The sequence below is a fragment of the Colletotrichum chrysophilum genome (assembly GCF_026319265.1).
Source record: "Colletotrichum chrysophilum strain AFK26 chromosome Unknown scaffold_333, whole genome shotgun sequence".
NCBI classification, from domain to species: Eukaryota; Fungi; Ascomycota; class Sordariomycetes; order Glomerellales; family Glomerellaceae; genus Colletotrichum; species Colletotrichum chrysophilum.
Window position 1 is genome coordinate 1 of NW_026517620.1, and position 20,771 is coordinate 20,771.

Genomic DNA, 20,771 nt, shown 5'->3' on the forward strand with positions numbered 1-20,771 from the left:
CAAGGGTAGGCACCTAACAGCGGTGAAGCAGGCCGGGTTAGGCGGCGTACTGCGGCAGAATAGTGGGTCCAACGGAGCCGGATCTCGGTAACTGCTCCGGCGAAGCCGGAGATATCAATCCGGGCTCTAGCCCGTGACAGATACGCGTGTGTGCTCAAGACCACCGCCTCAAGCTCTTGAATGCATCCTAAATATTTGGTATCTCCTTGGCCTACGCATGATAAAAATGCACAGCTGGTGCCAATAGTAAGTAGGCATAGTAGAAACTCGAGTTATGCTACTGCTGTGATGGTTGATCCATGAAACATTTCCGGACGGAGGACCGACCGAAACGGAGCCGGTCCGGGTCTCGGTTCCCGAACGCTCCGAAACCTAATGTTAGTTATCCGAACCCGGCAATAACAACCTCGCGGCGACCCCCTCTAAGGGGACTGTGCTTTTGACCGGACTTTGGAGATAATCGACACATTGGGGGCAACCGAAAATGTCTTCGCCTATTCTTAGTAAGATGGCAAGCGTTGCTTTTCCTGCGAGGTTCTATATAAAGCCATACCTTGTTCCACGACTTCAGCTTTGTGCTTCACAACTAACTCTTCCATCATCTCTCACAATACATCAATATGTCTGTTGCTATCGCAGGTGGTACTGGAGGTCTCGGGCGCGCCCTTGTTGAAGCCATACAGGCTCGAGGCAGGTACCAAGTCATCGTCCTAACAAGAAAGGTATTCGGCCCGGCTTTCTTTCTTTGCAATACATGATAACGTGGAGATAGGTCTCAGGAAGCCCCGCTGGTTCGAATGGCATTCGATTTGTGGCCGTCGATTACGCCAACGTCGATTCTCTTGTGAGCGTTCTCCAAGAAAACAGCACTGAAATTGTTATCTCCGCCGTCAACAACATCACGGGAGAAAACGACGCCGAGCTCAATCTTATTAGAGCAGCTGAGAGGTCCAGTACCACCAAACGGTTCATTCCGAGTTACTTCGGGGTACCGTATTTGCCCGAGTAAGCCTCCTCTCCATTTGGGGTCCGAGATGTGATTGGATCTCACGCCTGAGTTTTTGTCCAGGCAATATGAGACATTCCCTCCCGCAATGGCCAAGAAGTCTGCCTTGGCAGCGCTAAAGTCAACGTCGCTTGAGTGGACGGCTGTCTACAACGGATACTTCCTCGACTACTTCGGTACCCCGAAGGTGAAGAGTTACATGGATGATGTATCTTTCTTCGTGGACGTTGCGAATAATGTGGCGGCCATTCCCGGATCTGGGGAGGTGCCTGTTGTGTTCACGCACAGCTTTGACGTCGCGCGTCTCGTTGCTGCATTGCTCGAAAAGAGCAAATGGCCCGCGGAGACGTACATCATTGGTGACAAGGTTACCTTCCACGAGATGGTGCGCTTGGCCGAGAAAGTCAAAGGCAAGTACTCTGAGGGCTTCCCCTTTGGCCAATTTCTGACGGCTCGTCCAGCTACCAAGTTTACGGTGGCGCATGATTCGGTTGAGGACCTTCAGGCGTGCAAGCTGACGGAACTGCCCTCTCATCGCCAATTCTATCAGATTTATCCGAAAGAGATGCTGCACAGTTTTCTTGCTCCATTTGGGCTCAATTGCGAGCGAGGACAGGCTGATCTCAAACCCAGCCGTACCCTTAACGAGGAGTTTCCGGAAATCAAGGCAATGAAGGCTAAGGATGTGCTCGAACAGGGCTGGGGAAGGGCATGATGATAGCTACTCAACTTCATAGTTACAATTGCATTTCCATATCAGATTCATGATATATCCAGCTCCCAGTCCAAAAGGCCCAATGTTGGAAACCTGACTGACGTCTGCCTAGGTGGAGAGAACACCAAAATATGAGCACAAATTCCGGAAGGTCTGCACCCTAATGATCCGATAAACCACATCGCTTGATGGGAAAAGAAGCTCAAGACTCGGTGGCAGAAGCAAGTGCATCAATTCTGATCGACTTAAACACGGCGAATCCTCCTGGACATGTAGTAGGGGTGAAGCTGCTGCAATTAATGCAGTGCAACCTCAGAGTCGGGCTTGGCTTAGAATATCACGTCATCCCACAAGCCCATTCGGCTAGGGCCGTAAGACTCTGGAGCGCTCGACACTTGTACTCCACCGGTAAGGAACTTCTGACTGTCGCGTATGTGCTCCTGGGTAATCCTTCCTCCTTGCAGTAAGCTTGTGGCACGAGCTAACGGGTGGGCATAAGCGCTAAGTTGTAGTGTTCTTTATCGCCAAGGTGATGGTTATCAACATGTTTTCGACACTCACTCCAGGGTATCCCGTTAAATACAAATAAGCTCACATTCGTCGCCTCAAATGTGCGTTAGTATTGCTGTGCTACTAAATCGGACAATATCACACTTTTGAGGCTACTTTTCATCAACATGGCGCCTCCCCGCTTCGAAATTCCGGCCGAGTTCCAGGACAAGGTTCGCTATGTTGAATCTCTTGATTCTCGATCAGACGATGAAATTCTCAAATCCATCGAAAGCCCTCCTCCGGTGACATCAGAAAAGAACATCTGGGCGTTTTGGCATGCTGGGCTCCGCCAGATGCCCGCGTGGTGTCAGCGAAATGTCATCGACTGGTCCCGCATCTGCGGCCCATCCTGGACTATCCGTGTCCTCGACGTCGTCAGCGACTCCCCGAGCAATGCTCTGAACTGGGTCAAGGAAGAAGACCTCCCTGAAGCTTTCACCGCCAAGAAAATGGATGGGCCCTTGGGATACACTGGCCCTCACAGCGCGGACTTCCTCCGCGGGATATGCCTCTATCAGTACGGCGGCGTATGGATGGATGTCGGCTCAATTCTGTTCCGCTCGATCGATGATCTCTGCTGGAACAAATTGGAGGACCCAAACATGCCATATCAAGTCTCAGCACCTTGGATGTATCTACGGGGCGTGGCGAACCATTTCATCGCTAGTCGGAAAGGTGACCCTTTCATCAAGCATTGGTAAGCTCGTAGGCAGTTTCCCTTATATCATGAACCTGCAGCTTACACTGATTAGGCATGATCTCTTCATGACTTTGTGGAAGGATCGAACCAGTGCAGAGGGCCTCTTCGCGCATCCTCTGATGGAGCATGCTAAAGACATTGACATGGCGGAGTTTGAAGCCAGAGGCTTCGCTTGGAATTGGGACACCCCGATACCACAGGTCCTGGAGTATGTCGCACAAATTATGTGCTGGATGCGAATCAGCACCTTGCAGGAGCCAAACGGGGGCTTCGATGGCGTAGAGTACTACGGCACTAAAGTGCTTCTCTTCGATGCGCTATGGGAGGATTGGCCCGCAGAGGCCATGATTGGTTGGAATGGGGAAGAGCTGTTCGACCTCTTGAATACGAGACTTGATGCTGACCCTGAGTCCGAAGCGTACCAGAAGGCTTACAAGACGGTTTGGTATTTGATGACCTCGTCCACAATGCAGAAGGTCACGCGCGCAGGAGGCATGACGTCCACGAAGGCACTCGGGGCCTTGTGGGATATGAATGAGAACGAAGAGAAAGATCGTGAGACGGGAACATTTGCGGAGCTTATGCGCTACGGAAGTGTCCATTTTCAACACAACCAAGAGCCGAAGTACGTTCCTGCTAAGGAACCAGGCAACATAATTCGTAAGGGTGTGTTGGAGCCGTAATTTAACATTTGATGTAACGGACGGAAGAGACCCAACTGGTGGGATAGGAATTGGACGGACATCCCAAGGTGTTTTCGATCCCTTACGCGTCATGTAGACGTACAGAACCGCAGATGTAACCAAACAATTCTTGCATCCAGAAACTAGAATACATGGTAGATTTTGCGTTGATTTTCTGATGATTGATGATAATGCCGAGCTCTCGGTGGTTTCTGAAATATATTGGAATTATTTCAACGTCACACAGAAGGCTCAATTGAATTGAAACATGGCCGAGCACTTGCCAACAGAATTCAACATATCGCTAGGAAGACTAAATGCATTTTGAACTTCTGAAGAAAACCAACACCAGTCTGCATATGAAACGTTGATACCATGCCTATTCTACATCATCTCAAAAGCCTTGGCTTATTTGGGGCATCCAATACCCCAGCCGGTCTTTGTATCGCAGCAATCAGCGTCCTAGGGTGCAGTTTAGTTACGGTGACTTTTGTTTGAGATGGCTTTGAAAACTTACGCATGTGTCGGAGACGGGAATATCAGTACCCTGACGCTTAACGTTGTAGCAGAAGTTGGCAGAGTTACCGGCGCACCAAACTGCGTCGCCGTTCTGGTTCATGCAAGACTTTTGCCCCTTTCCCCAGCAGCAGTCTGTTCGAGGATTGTTGAACCCGATCTTACACTATCCAATGCATTAGTTAGGTACCCAATTTGATATCCATGGATACGTGTGGTAGAAAACCTGCCTCAGAAGCAAGAACGGCAGGGACGGCAACTGCCGAGAGGATGGCGGTAAGAGTGACGGAGAATTGCATTTTGAACGAAATATTGTTGGAGTTGTTGTTTAGTGAACGTTGTCTTAAGTGAGTGAAGAAGTAAAGAATGCCTTGTATCTGGAGAGGATGATGAGTGAGTAGCAACAATATCACTCAGGAGCTTTGGGGTGTCTTATACGACTGTTCAATCTTAGAACCCCCATCGATTCTTCCTGCTTGCCATCGGAAGCCTCGGTCATTCGAGTCAGACTCAATCACAATCATAGTTCTGGATGCCATCCGAATCAGTCTGAAGTGATCAATCAAAAGTAGTTCAGACAACATGATCAAGCTAAACTCAGTTCTGAGAAGGCGGTGCATCATCTGACGCCTCACCATCAGCACACGAAGCAGCTTAATCAATCACAGAATATCCACAACTGCCAAGGAATTCGTTGGTCTGCCGGTGTGTCGCGCTTTCCGTCTGCCCAAATATCAGACGCTCCGCTGCAGGCCCGGTATGCATCTCGTACACGAGGATAGATGACTCGAGCTATGCGCGCTTAGAGTGGAGCAATACCGAGCACCTGGTTGATGATCATCATCTGTCTCAACTTTACCGTCACGGACCACAATCCGATTTTGACACATGGGATGTGTCGATCTTCTCACACTCTGGTACGAAGGTTTTCGGGAAATATTGCACAGGCCGAGAATATCAGCGCGATCGGCATGGTACCCCGTACCTATCTAGCTTGCCCGTTTCGGCCTACTGCATGCCATTCTTTTCAAGTGACACAGTTTGAGCTGCTTATCGCCAAGACTCTCGCCCCGTTTCTTACGTTACGAATATAGCAAGGCTCGCGCTCGGTTTCGAAGGACCTCAATTGTTGTTGCGAGGAGGGAGGATCCCTGTCACCCACGTCGGTCTGGGGGCGGTTCATAAGGCGGGCCCCCAAAGTCTATTTTCTGGGCACTTTTAGTTGAGTATCTAATGAGACTTTGATAACTCTAACGCGGACTGGCGAATATCATTTACAGTCAAGTTAAGCTTAGAACCCAGTTCTTGCCGCCGCATTGACTTCGGCTATCGTTGTGCGCACATAGAATCAATCATTATAATCACAAACTCGGCTCTAGCAGCATAATTGCGCGGACAATTATATCACAAAAGACATCACAGAGTAGTCGTCATATGAGGGCCCTTCATTTGAACCCATGCAAACTCAGATCGAAGACAAGATGTAACAGTCCATTGCATGCTTCTAAATGTGAATAGAACTATCTTCGTGAGACGCTTTCAGACCCCAACACCCCCAGAAACAATTGCCATCAACCGTCTATTTGGGGCAGCCAGTTCCCCAGCCGTTGAGGGTGTTGCAGCAATCAGCACCCTATTTGCGTTAGAGCATCCCACAACTTCACCGGAGTCGAACTTACACAAGTGGTAGACATCTTGGCTCCGCTAGGGCCATCGACGTTGGTGCAGTAGTTGGCTGAGTCGGACTTGCAGAAGGACTTGAAAGATCGTTAGTATGTTGTGTTGGAATGTAAGAAATAGTCCATACCGAGTCCTTGTTTTGGCGCCAGCAGGACTTGTAGCCATCCTCGCCACCCCAGCAGCAGTCGGCACGGGTAGCGCTTCCGATCCGGCACTGAATTGTGTTAGCAGATTTCAGATTTGCATGCTACTGAGGATCACATACGTGAGCAGCCATGACGGTGGAAACGGTGGTAGCAAGACCAGCCAAGAGAATGTGAGAGAACTGCATTTTGATAAGAAAAGTGAACGTTGACTCGAGTGAATGAATTTTAAGGAAAGTTATAGATTGAGATGGTGAAAATGATGGATGGGTGATGAACTGTCGGGAAACGTTAGGCAGGTGGTTGAGACTTCGTGTTATATATCAATTTGCAGCTGGCTTTGAAAGATGGTCGAAGGACGCCTCAGCTACAGAGGCACCATCCTTCGGTACCCTCCAAATGATTCATGGGTGACACCCATCAACATGGAGTTGGTGACCCGCAATGAAAGAAAAACAGGTTCCCTGGTAGCATCGCCCTTGATTGTAGTCGATACTCTAGCCTTGGGCCACCGAGAGCGCCAGATACTGCAATCGACAACATCTTCAAGGGATCCTGAGCCTTGCTACGTTCTAAGTCTTCGAGAGGTTATGCAAGGGATGCATTGCCAAAGGTCGGTGATGTGCCGATGCCTAGACCACATGGTGAACAGGACCTAAGCGCTGTCAGGCAAACTAAAAGTCCGGAAGGGCCATTTGTGGGATGACATTCCTATTAGAAACAGCTTTCTGTCCGAGATCTGGATCTTGTGAAGTGTTTAGTGAACACTTCAGGAGGCCGATATACGAGAATCGAGTCATGATAGAAGTCATGAGACAGGCGCAATGGTTTTGGTACATTTCATCTGCCTAACTTGGGGTCGAGTCATGGTGGTCTGTGGAGCTACAGATCCGCTCGGCACATTGGACGGGCCCACTAATTAGCAGGTAGTATTTTCCCATTTTCACTGTTTACGGCAGTTGAAGACCGAGAAACCTTATTTTGACTCGTCGATCTGGTTCGTCTTTATTTCGATGTGTTGCCAAGACCCTCGCTATGCGGCTTTGCGGAAGAGCCGCCTCAGTTTGAGCTGCCAAGCAACCTTGCTTGGAGGGTCTGGTATCTGTCTTCATCTGAATGATTGGACAAAATTTCAGCCAATGTTTCCTTTCGTACACCTCACAAGAAAGTGGAAATAGCGGCTCTCCGCAAGACCCGCTCTACCGGTCTCGTTGCTTGAGACGACTCAGCCGCGTTACGCAAGCCGCTAGAAATCCTCACTTGAAATGATTGAACTTCTTTTGAGTTTACACGATCATTTTGAGACGCGCGATGTTAATTGCGGTCTTGACCATTCACAGAAAATATTGTTGTTAGACACATCCGTGGTATCCGGGAAGTCTTGCAATACCGAGAGCGAAGTCCATCTCGCCCGAAGTGCCTAGAACGTCTTCGTTTGGGCGCCTACTTTCCGGGCTATAAAATGAATGTTGTTCGCTCCATGTTAGATCTTGTATCAGCACTTCACAGCACTTCATAACACTCAATACTCACTCTTTCTCTGTCAATCAACACTCACTCTATTTCCTCACTCTTTCCACTCTCTACCTGTCAACTTTCTTCACACACCTCAAGCCTTCATCATGCAGTTCTCCAAGATCGCTCTTCTCGGCCTTGCCTACACCACCGGTGCTCTCGCCTCTTCTGTACGTTAATCTTTCTCAATCTTTCCAACTCAAACCCTAACTTTGCAGTGCCGCATTTACGGCTGGCTCCAGGGCGAAGCTGTCCTCGATAACTGCTGCTGGGGTAAGGGCCAGAAGGCTTGCACCAACCAGAACAAGGGCGGAACTCCCCGCGGTACCAGCGAGGCCTACTGCGCTGAGCAGAGCCCTAACTTTTGCGAGAATGTCATGCTTAACGGCAAGCCAGTCTCTGCGACATGCGTGAGTTGCCTCAAAGCCCCGCTTCCCACTCTGCTATCGTACTGACAACGTGACATAGGATGCCGACTGCTGCTCCACTACCACTGGCTGGGGCATTGGTTGCCCTAAGTAGACAAAGGGATCTTTGGATTTGAGATTTCCATGGCATTCTCGCAATTATTTTGTCAAAACCCAGGAATTCTCACGTAGAAGCGCGTTAGCAATAGCGAAATTGTATTTTTCGATTCTGCGTTAGAGGCACGACTAGTCTCTTCCAATGTGTCATACTTCTCTGGAGATGGCCCCCTTCCGTGCGGTCCCTCAACCAAATGATGAATTTTGATTAACAAGTGTCCTGCCAGGAACTACTCTAGTGTCTTATCCAGCCTAACGAAGAAACTGGCGGGAGTCGGCATCAGCAAAGTATGTATCCCAAGAGAACCAGTCGAAGGTCGCATCAAAGGTACGCTTGCGGCCCCCGGGCGCTTGCTCCCCCTCGACCACTGTTGAATCAGGAGCAACATGGCAAGCCGAGTGATGTTGATTCACGGTATCTGCAGTTGGCCAAGGTGGTAAGACCTCGGCAGGAAGCCAATCCAGGAATTTCTCTAGGTCCAGATTTGCAGCTGTGCCGATATCGTCTTGTGCCTTTCGCAAGCTGGCCGCAACGTCTTCATGGCCTCTGTAACTCAAGAAATTTGTGAGTGGTATCTCAGACGGCACATTGGCGTGTCCACTCATGTTGTTGCTACTGAAATGTGCATTGGCGCGATGGCCTACGTGAACCTGTGCCAGTTGCAGGAAGACAGCGGCGACGTGTTCCAGTCGAGCGCACACTGTTGCCAACAGACGAAGCTGCCCGCGCATCATGGCAAAGTACGAGACGGCTGTAGACAAAAGACTAAGATCTTGATCCACTGTAGAATTTGCTTGAAAGCTGTTCTCATGAACAATATGTTCGAAGACGACGAAGAAGGGGATGAACGGATAGTACAGAAGGTGCCTTGAATCCAACGTGTCAGTACAAGATATAGCTCCGAGTATCCGAGTTTAAAGAAGGGGCCATGGTTTGACTCTTACCATACTACGCCGTTGTAAACAGATGCCCAATTGGAGACCATGGACGGGAGAAGTGATAACGCTTCTCTCGCCGACTCGAGACGAATGCTTGCACAAGTGGGGTCCCCTTTGTGAAGGAGAATCACTATGTGGAGGTATTGGAATTTCATACTGCTGATACCGAGTGACATTTCACGCAACTGCGTTTCTTCAACCCATGGACGCTCTACGTCTATAATCTCCGTCAAGACCTGAAGAGAATTTCATCTTTCAGCACCCGTGTTATAACGCAGATTTAGGGCTGCTCACCTTGATTGTTTTCCGATACCATTCATCAAGGTCTCTGCTAACCGTCTCCTTGGGAAGCAGGCTTTTCCCTGGTGTCAAGAGATCTAATACGTACTCCATCATCTTTGCAACTTCCATCCCTGAAGTCAGAAGATGCGCCCCAAATGAGGAGATCAATGTAGTTTCCCGGGATTTTCGGAAGGAAGAAGAATTGTGCGGTTGAAACTTGAGCATGAAGTTGAAATCCGGAAGTGGCACGTCTCGGTACAGGGACATGGGCAAGAAAGATGACCGCCCGAACGCAAGCGAGCATGACTTGTCTACGACAAAAAGGAGCCAAAACAAGCATAAACTCCGTTGTCGCGATTCGAAGTCCTGATCAGTTGACGCGTGCAGTCCCAAGGCTTCAGCCTGTCGGCAGGCGTGGCCTACCAACATCCAGGACAAATTAGGAGAGGCATAGTCTTCGCCATGAAGGGCGAGCAGGGCTAAGGCTTGTACATTTGCTAGAGTCGGTTCGAGGAAGATGGTGCTGTCGTTGAGAGCCAGTCGCATGTTTCGCCGGAACTGCTTTGCCTCAACGCTCTCCCCACTGTCATTGGCAGACACCATGGCCAGCATCATGTAGTTGACGTACACGACCCAAGCCTTCTGTTTGACGTTGGCTGGGTCGAAGATGATCTGTCTCAGCAAGTCATCAGATGGGCTGCAGAAGAAGGGTTCCCCGAGAGGGGAATGCTCTAGGAATTCTTGAAGATGGTCAGTAAATCAGTGTAATTCTCGATAGGTTACTACTCACGGCCAATTAGTTGGTACCCAACTGATTTTGGAGGGACGTGGAACCCTTTCATGGCCATGGTGTCCGGGCTTACAGTGGCTGTTGTAAGAGTGTTGGAAAGATATCGGAGCTCAGAATATGCATTGTGATGGGCATGAGTAGTTGGAGACTTGGGAACAGCATCTATGTGAGTTGGCGTCTCTTTCAGAAATGAAAATGAGTGAGACGGCCCAAGGAACAAGCTTGGACCTTGCGCCTCGTTTAAGCTGGGGGTGACTTGGTCCACCTTGCCAGTCATTGTTGCCGATTCGGAGATGGAGGGTGAAACTGTATTGGTAGACTCTTTCGGACGTACGGCAGATAGAACTTGTTCAACTGACTTCGTCAAGTTCAAAATCGATCGTTCGATATTTTGGAGTCGCTGTTCCAGGCCACCGATTGAACTGCTTGTTTCAGCCGAGCCGGAGGTTTTAGGCCTATTTCAGGTCTCGGCGTCAGTTTTCTTTGAATATTCAAGACCCGACCGAAGACATTTCTTACTGGAGTGCCGTTTGGTCTTTCGTCGATAGTGTCCTCTCCTTGTCTCGGGAGTAAGTACAAGCACTTGGCCAAGGTTTGCAAGCACTACATTTGGGAAGTTCCTTGGAGCATCTGACAACATCATCAGCTCCTGTCATGAAGATCCATTAGACCCTTCGACACAAACAAAGTCAATTTACCTGAACTTCTTCTGTCGACAATAATCGCACTGATTTCAGGCGCGAGTAAGTGGTCTGCATGACAGATTAATCCTAGGACACCTACCGCGAAGCGCGCCGCGCTGCCCGCCGACGGGTTTAGAGAGATTTTCTCCATGTTGAGAAACTTTCAATATGAGTAGCAGGTTTCTGTTGAAGAAGGAGCTCTTGTGTGGAATAGACTGAGAGTGTCGAGAGAGCAGGAAGACGGTTGGTGAAGTTGGCAGATGATATGTCCAGGGTGAGGTGGGGGCCGCCAATTTGACTTATGACTGGTGGACTTCGGAGTGTGCAGCCGGGCCTTCCGAGAACAGCCAATCACTGTCCATAATCTTGGAGATCCAGAGCCTTTCCCCAACATGGATAAGCTGACGTCGTTGAAGTCAGCTCCGAAGTGCACCAATGAGAGTAACCCAACCTTTCCCGATTCGGTCAGAGTGAGTGCGCTGCGTATTTTAAGCATGGCTTTGAGGGATGCCTGCAGATCAAACGGGGCTCTGAAGGTGAATTTGTCCGTTAACTGTCCAGCTGTAGATGTCCCCCTTCAATGTGAGATTCGCACTATATAAAGTCGATATGCCGTCACTTGGACCAACACGGATAAGACAGATTCAAAGGTCTATTCTCACATCATAGTCAGACTCTGACGCATCAGTTTCCCGTTATTTACAATCCTTCCCATCTGAGGACTACTCAAGTATCGTCACCTGTTGTCTTCCTGGCCTACCTTTACCGACATCAATCCAACATGGCACGCACCGCAGCAGACAAATATTCCCCTCCTATTGCTATAATTGGCGGCGGACCCTGTGGACTTGTCCTCGCGCGTCTGCTTGAGCAGAATGACATCGATTATGTCGTTTACGAGCGAGATGCGAATTCTACCCCGACGCCCATGTACCAAGGCGGCACCCTAGACCTTCATCCCCCTTCTGGTCAACAAGCTCTAAAAGACGCCGGGCTCTTCGAAAAGTTCAAGAAGCTCGCTCGCTTTGACGCCACGAGATTTGTCATCCAGAACACGACCTGCACCCTCAAGCAGGACTTCGGAGAAGGGCGAGATGCTCCCGAAATCGACCGCTATCAACTGCGACAAATGCTTCTCGACTCTATTCCTTCCCACAAGGTGCACTGGAATCATGCGGTTCAGGGGATTGAGATGGGTACTAATGGTTGGTTGATCCGCTTCGTTAATGGCTCAACGGCGTCTGGGTTCCAACTGATCGTTGGAGCGGATGGTGCTTGGAGCAAAGTTCGTGCAGTGGTAAGACAATCCTCGGTTACTGTCGAATTCTAGTTTACTGATCTTTGCCGACAGTTAACTTCCGCCAAACCGGAGTACTCTGGCAAGATGTTCATCGAGGGCCGCATCAGTCACAAGAACCCTAGCTATGCAGCGGCAGTAGAAACGTCCGGTCCTGGAAACATGATGGCCATTGGTCATGGTCGATCACTCGGTGTTCAGCAGGTGTCCGACAAGTCATACCGCTTGTACCTGGGAATGAAGGCTGCGGAAGATATTACTCGGAACACTCTCCAATTGGCCGACACAGAGGGAAGCCGAGAGACGCTGTTGAATAGTCCTGAGTTCTTCGGCGATTTCGCGCCTGAGTTGAAGCAGTTCATATCCGATGCGGAAGGCCCCTTTCGACCGTGGCCACTTTACCGCATGCCCGTCTCCTCAATGAGCTGGGCTCCGGTCCCAGGCGTTACCCTCATCGGCGACGCTGCCCACGTTTCAACTCCGTTCGTGGGCGAAGGTGTCAACATGGCGATGTTCGATGCACTCAAGCTCATGAACAGCATCAAAAAGCATTGTGGAGGAGGCATTTACGGTCAGCTCAAGGATTGCTCTGGCATTGAGACAGCCGTGGCAGAGTATGAGAATGACATGTTCCCACGCGCACAGAGATTCATCTCGCGATGCATCGCCAGCGAGGGCATATTCTTTGCCGAGGACGCGGCGGCAGAGTTTATCGACGTCATTACAAACGAGGGCAAGCAGAAAGAGGTATTCGGAGACAAGCTTGGACACATGGATGTTTAAGAGACTTGAGGGTATGGGGAGGTCTCCTCCATACACGCTGTTACTGATGCACTCCTTGTTGTCTAAAACATCGGATGTTTGCTTTTCACATTGATATAAATTCTGTATTGGATGAAGAGCATTTGCAACTGTCTTTATAGATTGGTATTATTTCATCTCAGATTGAGCAAAATGGATGCGGGTCTAGCCAGTCCTCAATCCCCACTTAGCTTTGCACCACGTATCATCCGTACAGCTTTCTGCACACCGCTGCCCGTATTATGAAATTATTTTCCTATCTATGGGGAAAATCTCGAGCCAGCGGCTGACGACGAACTCGGTTTCGCTTTTCCGTACGCGGAGGAGACTGGTATGCCAGCCCTTGCCGGCTGGGCCGTTGCCCTGAGCGGGTATTGTCATACGAATGCATGCAAGCGACATTGTCCTTCTGCAGTCCAGCAGGTGGGCCAGGATTCTTTAGTGTTGTGCCGCATCGGCACATACACCGGCGATAGTAGAACATAAGAACAGAAGCGACCGATACGTGGATTTGGTGGACTGTAATGGGTCTCTGGTTGGCACAAGAGGGTCTGCGTACCTATTTCGTGCAGATCTCCGTGCTAGCATTGAATGGTTCGGGCGATGTCGCTAAAATGAGTCTTCGCCGTCATCGCTCACGGGTTGATCTGACCAGACTTCTGATTCGCAGATTGAAGGCTGCGAACGAGTCTTTAAATGCTCATCTACTTGGCCTTCCAATCCATCGAAACATTATCAAGGTACGATTATGTCTGTAAACGACCTTTATCATGAAATTCGCAAAATGTCTCCGCGCTTTTGCGCCCATCAGCCTGTCTACCTTGATAGCGGCACAACAACGTCTGTCGCCTACAGGCTTCAAAGGGGTATGTCCTGTGCCAGTTGCCATGGACAAAGCTGTCGTCTGGATTGTATCGAACCTGCGGCTGACTTATCTGCACCTAGTGTGATGCCCTCATCGCTGCAGGCCTCGGTGACATGCTAGTCTTCCCTGCAGATTTAGGTTACCGTGAAAGCACATCTTCATACTACTCTTCAGAAAACAGACGAGTGCAGCCTTACTGTATCGTTCAACCTGTTTCTACCGAGGATGTGTCACGCTCTGTCAAAGCCTTGGGTGCAGTCAGTTCCGCAGGCAACTGGGACATCGCCGTACGCTCCGGTGGTCACTCTGACTTCGACAACAATGCAGCTCATCGTGGCGTCACGATAGATCTTACCTTTTTGAACTCGACAACTATTCTTGGGGGCATTGGGGGAAATGCTACCGCAACGTGGACAGGGTCGAGCAAATTGACCAAGGTAAGTTTATCATACATTCGATACCTCTTTCCGAAGTTCTGACAAGATGCCTAACCTTTCGATAGCATGTGGCTCAAATACAACCTGCAGCAAGATGGGGTGATGTTATGCGCACCTTGGAGCCGTTTAACCTCGGAGTGACCGGGGGGCGCTCCGGTCACGTTGGGGCAGGCGGACTGTTGGTATCTGGCGGTGCGTCGTATCATACTCAGCTATGGGGTCTGTCATGTGACAACGTCATCGGGTATGAAGTCGTCCTCGGTGATGGTTCCATCGTTACCGCCAGCAACACCGAGAATGCGGACTTGTTCAAAGCTCTCAAGGGAGGTGGCAATAACCTCGGCATAGTCACACGCTTCGACATGCGAACGTTCACCGTTCCTTCAGGTGGTGCTTATGGCGGTCTGCTCTTCACCTCATGGTCTGACCTCGATACCGTCAACAATCAGTTCGTCAAGTATGCCACTTCGATTGAGCACGGCATTCCTGATCACGAATTCATCGTCTATCGGTCTGATGCCGGTAGCCTTTCCATTATGGCCATGACAGTAGCCACAGACGGAAACGAGAATTCAGCTACTTTCGCGGCTTTCGACCGACTTAACCTTACAAGGGATTTGCGAGCACAGAGACCTCTCAGTCAAATAGCCGCAAGCATTGCCGATACCGGCGGCTCCTACTACATTCCTTTTACCCTCACACTGCAGCCGAGCATAGACATTTTGAAGAAGGCTTCCGGAATCTTTACGCAACTGACGCAGAGACTTGACGAAGCCAGCGTCCCGGTATCGGTCAACTTCGTGTTCCAGCCATTACCCAAGGTCTTGCATTCCGTTACACCTGGATACAACGTTCTTGGATTCGACGAAAACCTCCCCTCTGACTCGATTCTTTTTGAGGCCAGAGGAACACTTGCTGCCGAAGACGCTTTGTTCCACGGCGTAGCCAGAGCCGAGATTGCCAAGTCTGTGGAGGAGTTAAGAGCATACTCGGCTTCGCTGGACGCCCACTCAACTTACCTATACATGAACTACGCAAACCCTGAGCAGGATGTCCTTGGATCCTATGGAGAAGGGAACGCTGAGTTCCTGAAGAAGGTAGCTATCAAATACGATCCCTCTTCATTCTTTCAGCGACGGGTGTCTGGCGGTTGGAAAATAAGCCGCGTTTTGGCGTGGGAGACAGACTATTAATGAAAGTCTTAATGTCAGACTATGCCAGAGTCCAAAGTCAGGACAAAAGATCACGACTGTCTACAAGAGTTCACCCAACATAACATTCAGAAATTAGAGTAGGAAGGTGCGCATTGGTTTGTAAAAACACATTCTATCGAGCAATACTAGCCATGCTCTGGTATATTGGCAAATGCTGAACGGGAGCCGCAGGTCGAGGAATGGAGTATTCAACTCGGATTCCCAGAGAATGACATTGCGGTGTCTGATGCTTCGTTTGCGAAAGGTCGGAGTTTGGTTTAGTAGCCAGCAGCAGCTTTGGCATCATTCAGGAACTCTGTCTTCTCTACATTACACTGCAAACATCGCCGCGAAGTTCTTCGGGCATTCGGATGCCCAGTTTATCAAAGGTCCGTTCGATTGGGATCTGAAGACATGCATCCCCGCTCCACAGCAAATACGCGGGTGTAGTTTCCCACATGCTCTCAAACTTGTCCGCAAACACTTTTAAGATATCCTTATCTCTTCCAGCCATCGCCTCTCTTATCAAGCGGAAAACCTTGCTCGTGATTGGCGGGTCTGGACCTTTGCCTGGAGGCAAGTAAATTCTTTCGAATGTTGGGTTTTTGGCGTGATAGAGGGCATCTTCCACTTCATCCATAATGATCGTGAGGGCTATGTTCAACGACGCGAAGTCCATGCCAGATCGGCATCGAAGGCCGCTGATATCGTTCCACAAGTCGAGCTTGGCGATTTCTAAGTCCTCTAGAATCGTCTCGAGCTTGCTGTATACAGCCCTGGAGAGGTCTTTTTTGACTGCGGATTGCTCAACGTTGGCTTTCGCAGGCTTTAGTAGGTCCATGGTAAGAAACGTGCGGAACAAACCCTCCCCAACCGACATCTGATGTCCGGACCAATCATCGTCCCAACCAACCTTCTCGTACATATGTCGTACTAGCTCGGTAGGCTCCGACTGCTCGCCGGTGAACAGGTCGAAGTATGTCGGCTCGCGACTAAGGCGAACCGCGGCGAGTGCTGTTTTTGGCTCGAGTGATGTGTAATGTATGCGGCTGGGATCCCAGTCCGCCTCTTGGTAAATCATCAGATGAGACAGCTTGTTGAAGTTGACGTTCTGTCTAATAGGAAACGGGCAAGCTACCCCCCAAGCGACGGGGTCCTTTACTCGTTTCGCTCTCAATCGCCTGGTTGCAGTGACATCTCCCTCTGCTCAGGCATCGAGTGCGTTCACGTATTCTTCATCCGCTGCGCCTTTGCTTGGCCATTTCCCTTCCACATAGAGGCAGTGTCTGAAGAGGCCTCTCATGATACCAGCCAGTGGCAGGCCCCAGTCATGTTCCTTGCCCTCGTATCCGCCCTTATCATGAATCATCTGTTCGAGATGTAACATCATTGTCGGAATGGGATAAATGTCCAAAAAGCGCATGCCAGTGCTGTAGATGATCTGAAGGGCTTCCGCGAGGCCAACGCCGCATAGGAAAGGAGAAAGGGCCCAAAGTGAGTGGGGCACTCCGAACCGGGACGGTGGGATAGGTGCACCCTCGAGCACGGAGTTGCAGCGCCCAAGACGGGATTCAAGTTATTCGACGCTCCAGGAGAGAACATCCGTAGCGGGTTCGATTATTGCGTTGCAATTGTACATGCCAATATCTTGCCGTGTCTGTAGCTTCTGGGCAAGTCTTTTGAAAAACCTTAGGTGCGATGCGTAACAGCAACCACAACTGTGATCATGGCCGGCTTCATCCTCGGCGCGTTCGTCAAAAATGCTTTTGATGTCTCTGATGGCCAGGAACCCGGCTGCGGGGGCCTCAAGGATATGACCCCCGTGCGAGCACAGCGACCAGCCCGATTTCACACAAGTGGCATCCACAATGCACTGAAGTTGGAAGACCTGCCAGGGAGATATTTTCAAGCTGAGGTCTGATCCCGTCTTTTGACTGGCCAGGGAGGTGACAAACGCGGCGAAGTCAGTGAGACCAAGCAGAGTGCGCCGAGAGCTGGATGGGCCTGAAGGAGACCAGTCAACATCATCCGAGAAGCACCTCTCACCCCGCTGTGTCTGTTCCCAGGAGGAATACTCATTGACCAAGTCGTAGAGCCAATTGATGGTGAACTTTCGACGCCAGAGAATCCTCTCCTCCTTGGTGGTAGTTTCAAGTGAGAGCTTTGGGTCCCACAGGCCGATCTTCGCACGCATAGCCTTTGTGGGCTTCCCGTTACGGCTTTTCTGAAAGTCTGTGCAGAAATCCAAAAGGTCCTGGTACGTATACATCAGGAGCTGTTCCTTGACGTCAACCAAACATCCATGATGATCGCGATCAGCTGCTGCCTTCTCCTCAGCAACCTTCTGCAAGCGGTGCAGGCCTCCTCGAGTAAGAGTGTCTGTAATCTTCTCGAAGTAGCAGTGTTCGGGAAAGTCGTCAAATAATTCGAGCTCCGTCTTCTTAATCTTTGCAATGGCTACGTTTGAGACTGCTCCAGCGACAGCAGTGTTCAGATTCTTGTGGATAACGTCTATCCATAAGTCTTGTACATATTGTCGTATTTGAGCCCACTCCGTTCTGAAGGATAGTATTGCCATGGTGTAGCTCAGCAACTGGTCATCTTCTAGGATACGGTAACTCTCCACAGAAGCGTCCGCGCTAGAGTCCGCCTTTCTGGCAGGTTTGCGTGATTTTCCAAGCTTGGATGTCTTGCCCTTGCCCTTCTTGCCGTTTACACGCTTCTTCTTTGCTGTCTTGGACTCAGCAACTGGCTCATCTGCGTCAGATTCGGGTTCAGAAGGCGGCTCTGGCTTGGAATCGCCATGGCTGAGATCGAGGGAGGCGAATTTGTTGCTGAAGATTATGCCCTTCATCTCCTCAATTTGCTCTGCATCGGAATCGGGACGCTTTGAGGTCATTTCGTTGGCCTCCATCTGTTTCTCCCACCAGCTAACCCCACCCAAGATGGAGAAAATGTCGATGAGGGAGTCGATGAAGTGCCTGTGCATGTCGTTGCTCTTCTCAATATCTGTGTCAGACCACGTGGATGCATGCTCTACGAAGGCGTGGTAGTGGTTTCTTCTTGCTCTGATGATTGAGATCAATCGGCGAAAAGTGCTGCCAGACACTGCAGCTCCGCTGTCTGCGATCAGGCGGGCCATGGACACCAGGCCGGCCACGGTTGTCGCTCCGGAAGAACTGACTCCAGTGGGCAGCTGGGCGTTTTCGCCCGAGCGCGGCTGCGTTTTGAGGATGAGACTGGTGGTTTTGATCATCCATTCCACAAAACCTTGCGTATCTTTCTTGTATCCAATATAAGACTCGCGAGTGGCCACGGGACTCGCGCCGTGCGCCATTTCGTGGGTCGGGATAGCCATGGCCGCGGCCAACACCTTCAGTCAGATCAGTTAGAGTCATCGGACCAAGATGATGAACTGATTTGTCGTGTGAGTTGACAGGACGATCCCATCGAGTAAACCATTTAGGGAGAATTCCTTTACACGATTGATTTGCTGGGCCCACATGGAGGGACACGTCGATGCAAAGCAGGCTAGGTGAAATAATTTTCAGCGCCGACCCCTGTCGGAAATAATTGGAGCCGCGCATACGTCACTATGTGAGGGGTTGGAATTTTTTTTTTCTTTTTTCTTTTTTTTTGTCTCAGTCAAGTTGGCACCAGATGTGTTATGCGCTCTTAATTTACTAGAGGGCGTAGTATCCGTGATTTCCTATTAAGTGCTACATAACGCTAATACATCTGACCTACAAAAACAACCCTATTTTTTCCCCCTCATTATATCAGTATATCTAAGGGTATTACTTATCCCTATAATTTCCCTCCTATTATAACTACTAAAATTATTATTTTAATTAATATTATAATAGGTTCTAATAATTCTAATACTTCTTTTAACTTTATAGAGCTAGTTATATACTTATATATTACTACCTAAGAACCTTACTATTACTTATACTAATAAGTATACATTAGGGCAATATAATATAGCTACTAGTTAGCTTTATAAAGTACTAGAAGTAGAGCTTAAGACCTTAGGTAACTTCTAGCTTATTAATATATTTACTTAGTTATTAGAAGTTTATAATCTACTAGAGATACTTCTTAACTTATTCCTCTACTTTATCTCCTAAGATTTAATTAAGTAGTAAGTTAAATAGATAAGTATAGTACTAATTAAGTTAAAACTTAGACTTCTAACTTAATACTCTTAAAATAATAAATAGAAAAATACCTCTATTAATAAGATTTACTTCTTCTTTAATATTTCAATTTATATAACTAGGAATATACTTAGAAGTTAATATAAAGGGGTATTAAGCTAACTTAATAAAAAGAGAGGATTTGATTTACTACTTTACTTATTTTATCTCTTAACACTACTTTCTCCTCTTTTTATACTAAGTCTAAATATTTAACTTAGCTAAGATACTTAACTTAAAACTTCTAGAAATTTAGCGTTAAGGCTAATATTAAGCTAATTAAATACTAAAGGTCTACTAATAGGTTAATAATTAGTTTATATATATTTAAGAAACTAGAAATTACTTCTTTCAGCTTAAGTTTAAATTTATTATTAATAAAGCTATAGTTTAATTTATAAGCTAGTCTCTAGAGATAATAATAATATTAATAAAGCTAATGCTAACTAGTTTTAAGATATAGATCTTAGCTTAATTAGAGTATTACTTTTAGTAGTTATAGTATATTTATAGAAAAGGGCTATATAAGTTAGTCTATTAAGCTTAGCTAGTAACTAGTAATATAGAGGCTTAATAAGTAATATTAATATTAATATAGTAAGTTATAACCTTCCTTATTACTTTCCTCTTATTAGCTATCTACTATATATTCCTTAATAATCTATTTATATTTTTTAAGCTTTTTAAGGCTAGAATATTAATATTATAAGTATATATTAAAAGGATATTAGTATTAATAAGATCTTAGTAGTTAAGAAAGAAGATAATAATAAGGGGATATTATGAAGTATTATATATATAACGTGGTTTATGTTACGACCCGTTATGCATGGATAACAGTTAACCGACCCACTTGGGCGTCGGGCGGCTAGGACAGGACATTTGTACTGCAGGATCACGGGAACAACAGGGACCAACTCGGAACGGAAGAACTATAGTACAAGTCACGTGATGATAAGAAGGACCGACGAGAGATAAGCGGTCCTGACCTAGGACCGACATGGAGAAAGCGGTCCACACCCGGGGACCGCTCGGAAGACATCGGTCCTCAGAGTAAGAAGACTACCCTAGACTTGTATATAGTATGACCTGAGCCTGGCTCATGGTCAGACTTCCATAGCTCTTCAGCAATCAACTTGTGATTATCACCACAGATACTTTCAGCTCACCTTCACTGCGAATTACTTGTTGAGTCTAAGACTGATCACCTTAGCCTCTGAAGACTTGATCTACTACAGCCTACGACCTACG

The 20,771-nt window shown here is 48.4% G+C and overlaps 7 protein-coding genes across 7 annotated transcripts; 5 read left to right on the forward strand and 2 right to left on the reverse strand.

Moving 5' to 3' along the window:
* Positions 1-1,094: 1,094 nt before the first annotated feature.
* On the forward strand, positions 1,095-1,721 carry COL26b_014303 (uncharacterized protein; the record flags this gene model as incomplete). The annotated part of the gene is made up of 1 exon (XM_053186878.1): positions 1,095-1,721. The coding sequence occupies one exon, from the start codon at positions 1,095-1,097 to the stop codon at positions 1,719-1,721; it is 627 nt and encodes a 208-aa protein (XP_053029171.1).
* Positions 1,722-2,398: 677 nt separating this feature from the next.
* On the forward strand, positions 2,399-3,656 carry COL26b_014304 (uncharacterized protein; the record flags this gene model as incomplete). Its single annotated transcript, XM_053186879.1, has 2 exons — positions 2,399-2,970; positions 3,026-3,656. 2 exons carry the CDS (start codon positions 2,399-2,401, stop codon positions 3,654-3,656), a joined length of 1,203 nt encoding a protein of 400 aa, XP_053029172.1.
* A 2,095-nt stretch (positions 3,657-5,751) lies between these two features.
* Positions 5,752-6,183, reverse strand: COL26b_014305 (uncharacterized protein; the record flags this gene model as incomplete). Its single annotated transcript, XM_053186880.1, has 4 exons — positions 5,752-5,805; positions 5,852-5,929; positions 5,980-6,066; positions 6,118-6,183. 4 exons carry the CDS (start codon positions 6,181-6,183, stop codon positions 5,752-5,754), a joined length of 285 nt encoding a protein of 94 aa, XP_053029173.1.
* Positions 6,184-7,617: 1,434 nt separating this feature from the next.
* COL26b_014306 (uncharacterized protein) lies at positions 7,618-8,032 on the forward strand (the record flags this gene model as incomplete). Its single annotated transcript, XM_053186881.1, has 3 exons — positions 7,618-7,680; positions 7,729-7,920; positions 7,979-8,032. 3 exons carry the CDS (start codon positions 7,618-7,620, stop codon positions 8,030-8,032), a joined length of 309 nt encoding a protein of 102 aa, XP_053029174.1.
* A 3,477-nt stretch (positions 8,033-11,509) lies between these two features.
* On the forward strand, positions 11,510-12,808 carry COL26b_014307 (uncharacterized protein; the record flags this gene model as incomplete). Its single annotated transcript, XM_053186882.1, has 2 exons — positions 11,510-12,025; positions 12,080-12,808. 2 exons carry the CDS (start codon positions 11,510-11,512, stop codon positions 12,806-12,808), a joined length of 1,245 nt encoding a protein of 414 aa, XP_053029175.1.
* An 802-nt stretch (positions 12,809-13,610) lies between these two features.
* Positions 13,611-15,321, forward strand: COL26b_014308 (uncharacterized protein; the record flags this gene model as incomplete). The annotated part of the gene is made up of 3 exons (XM_053186883.1): positions 13,611-13,692; positions 13,866-14,128; positions 14,194-15,321. 3 exons carry the CDS (start codon positions 13,611-13,613, stop codon positions 15,319-15,321), a joined length of 1,473 nt encoding a protein of 490 aa, XP_053029176.1.
* Positions 15,322-15,646: 325 nt separating this feature from the next.
* On the reverse strand, positions 15,647-18,658 carry COL26b_014309 (uncharacterized protein; the record flags this gene model as incomplete). Its single annotated transcript, XM_053186884.1, has 2 exons — positions 15,647-16,335; positions 17,041-18,658. The coding sequence occupies 2 exons, from the start codon at positions 18,656-18,658 to the stop codon at positions 15,647-15,649; spliced, it is 2,307 nt and encodes a 768-aa protein (XP_053029177.1).
* Between the last annotated feature and the right edge of the window lie 2,113 nt (positions 18,659-20,771).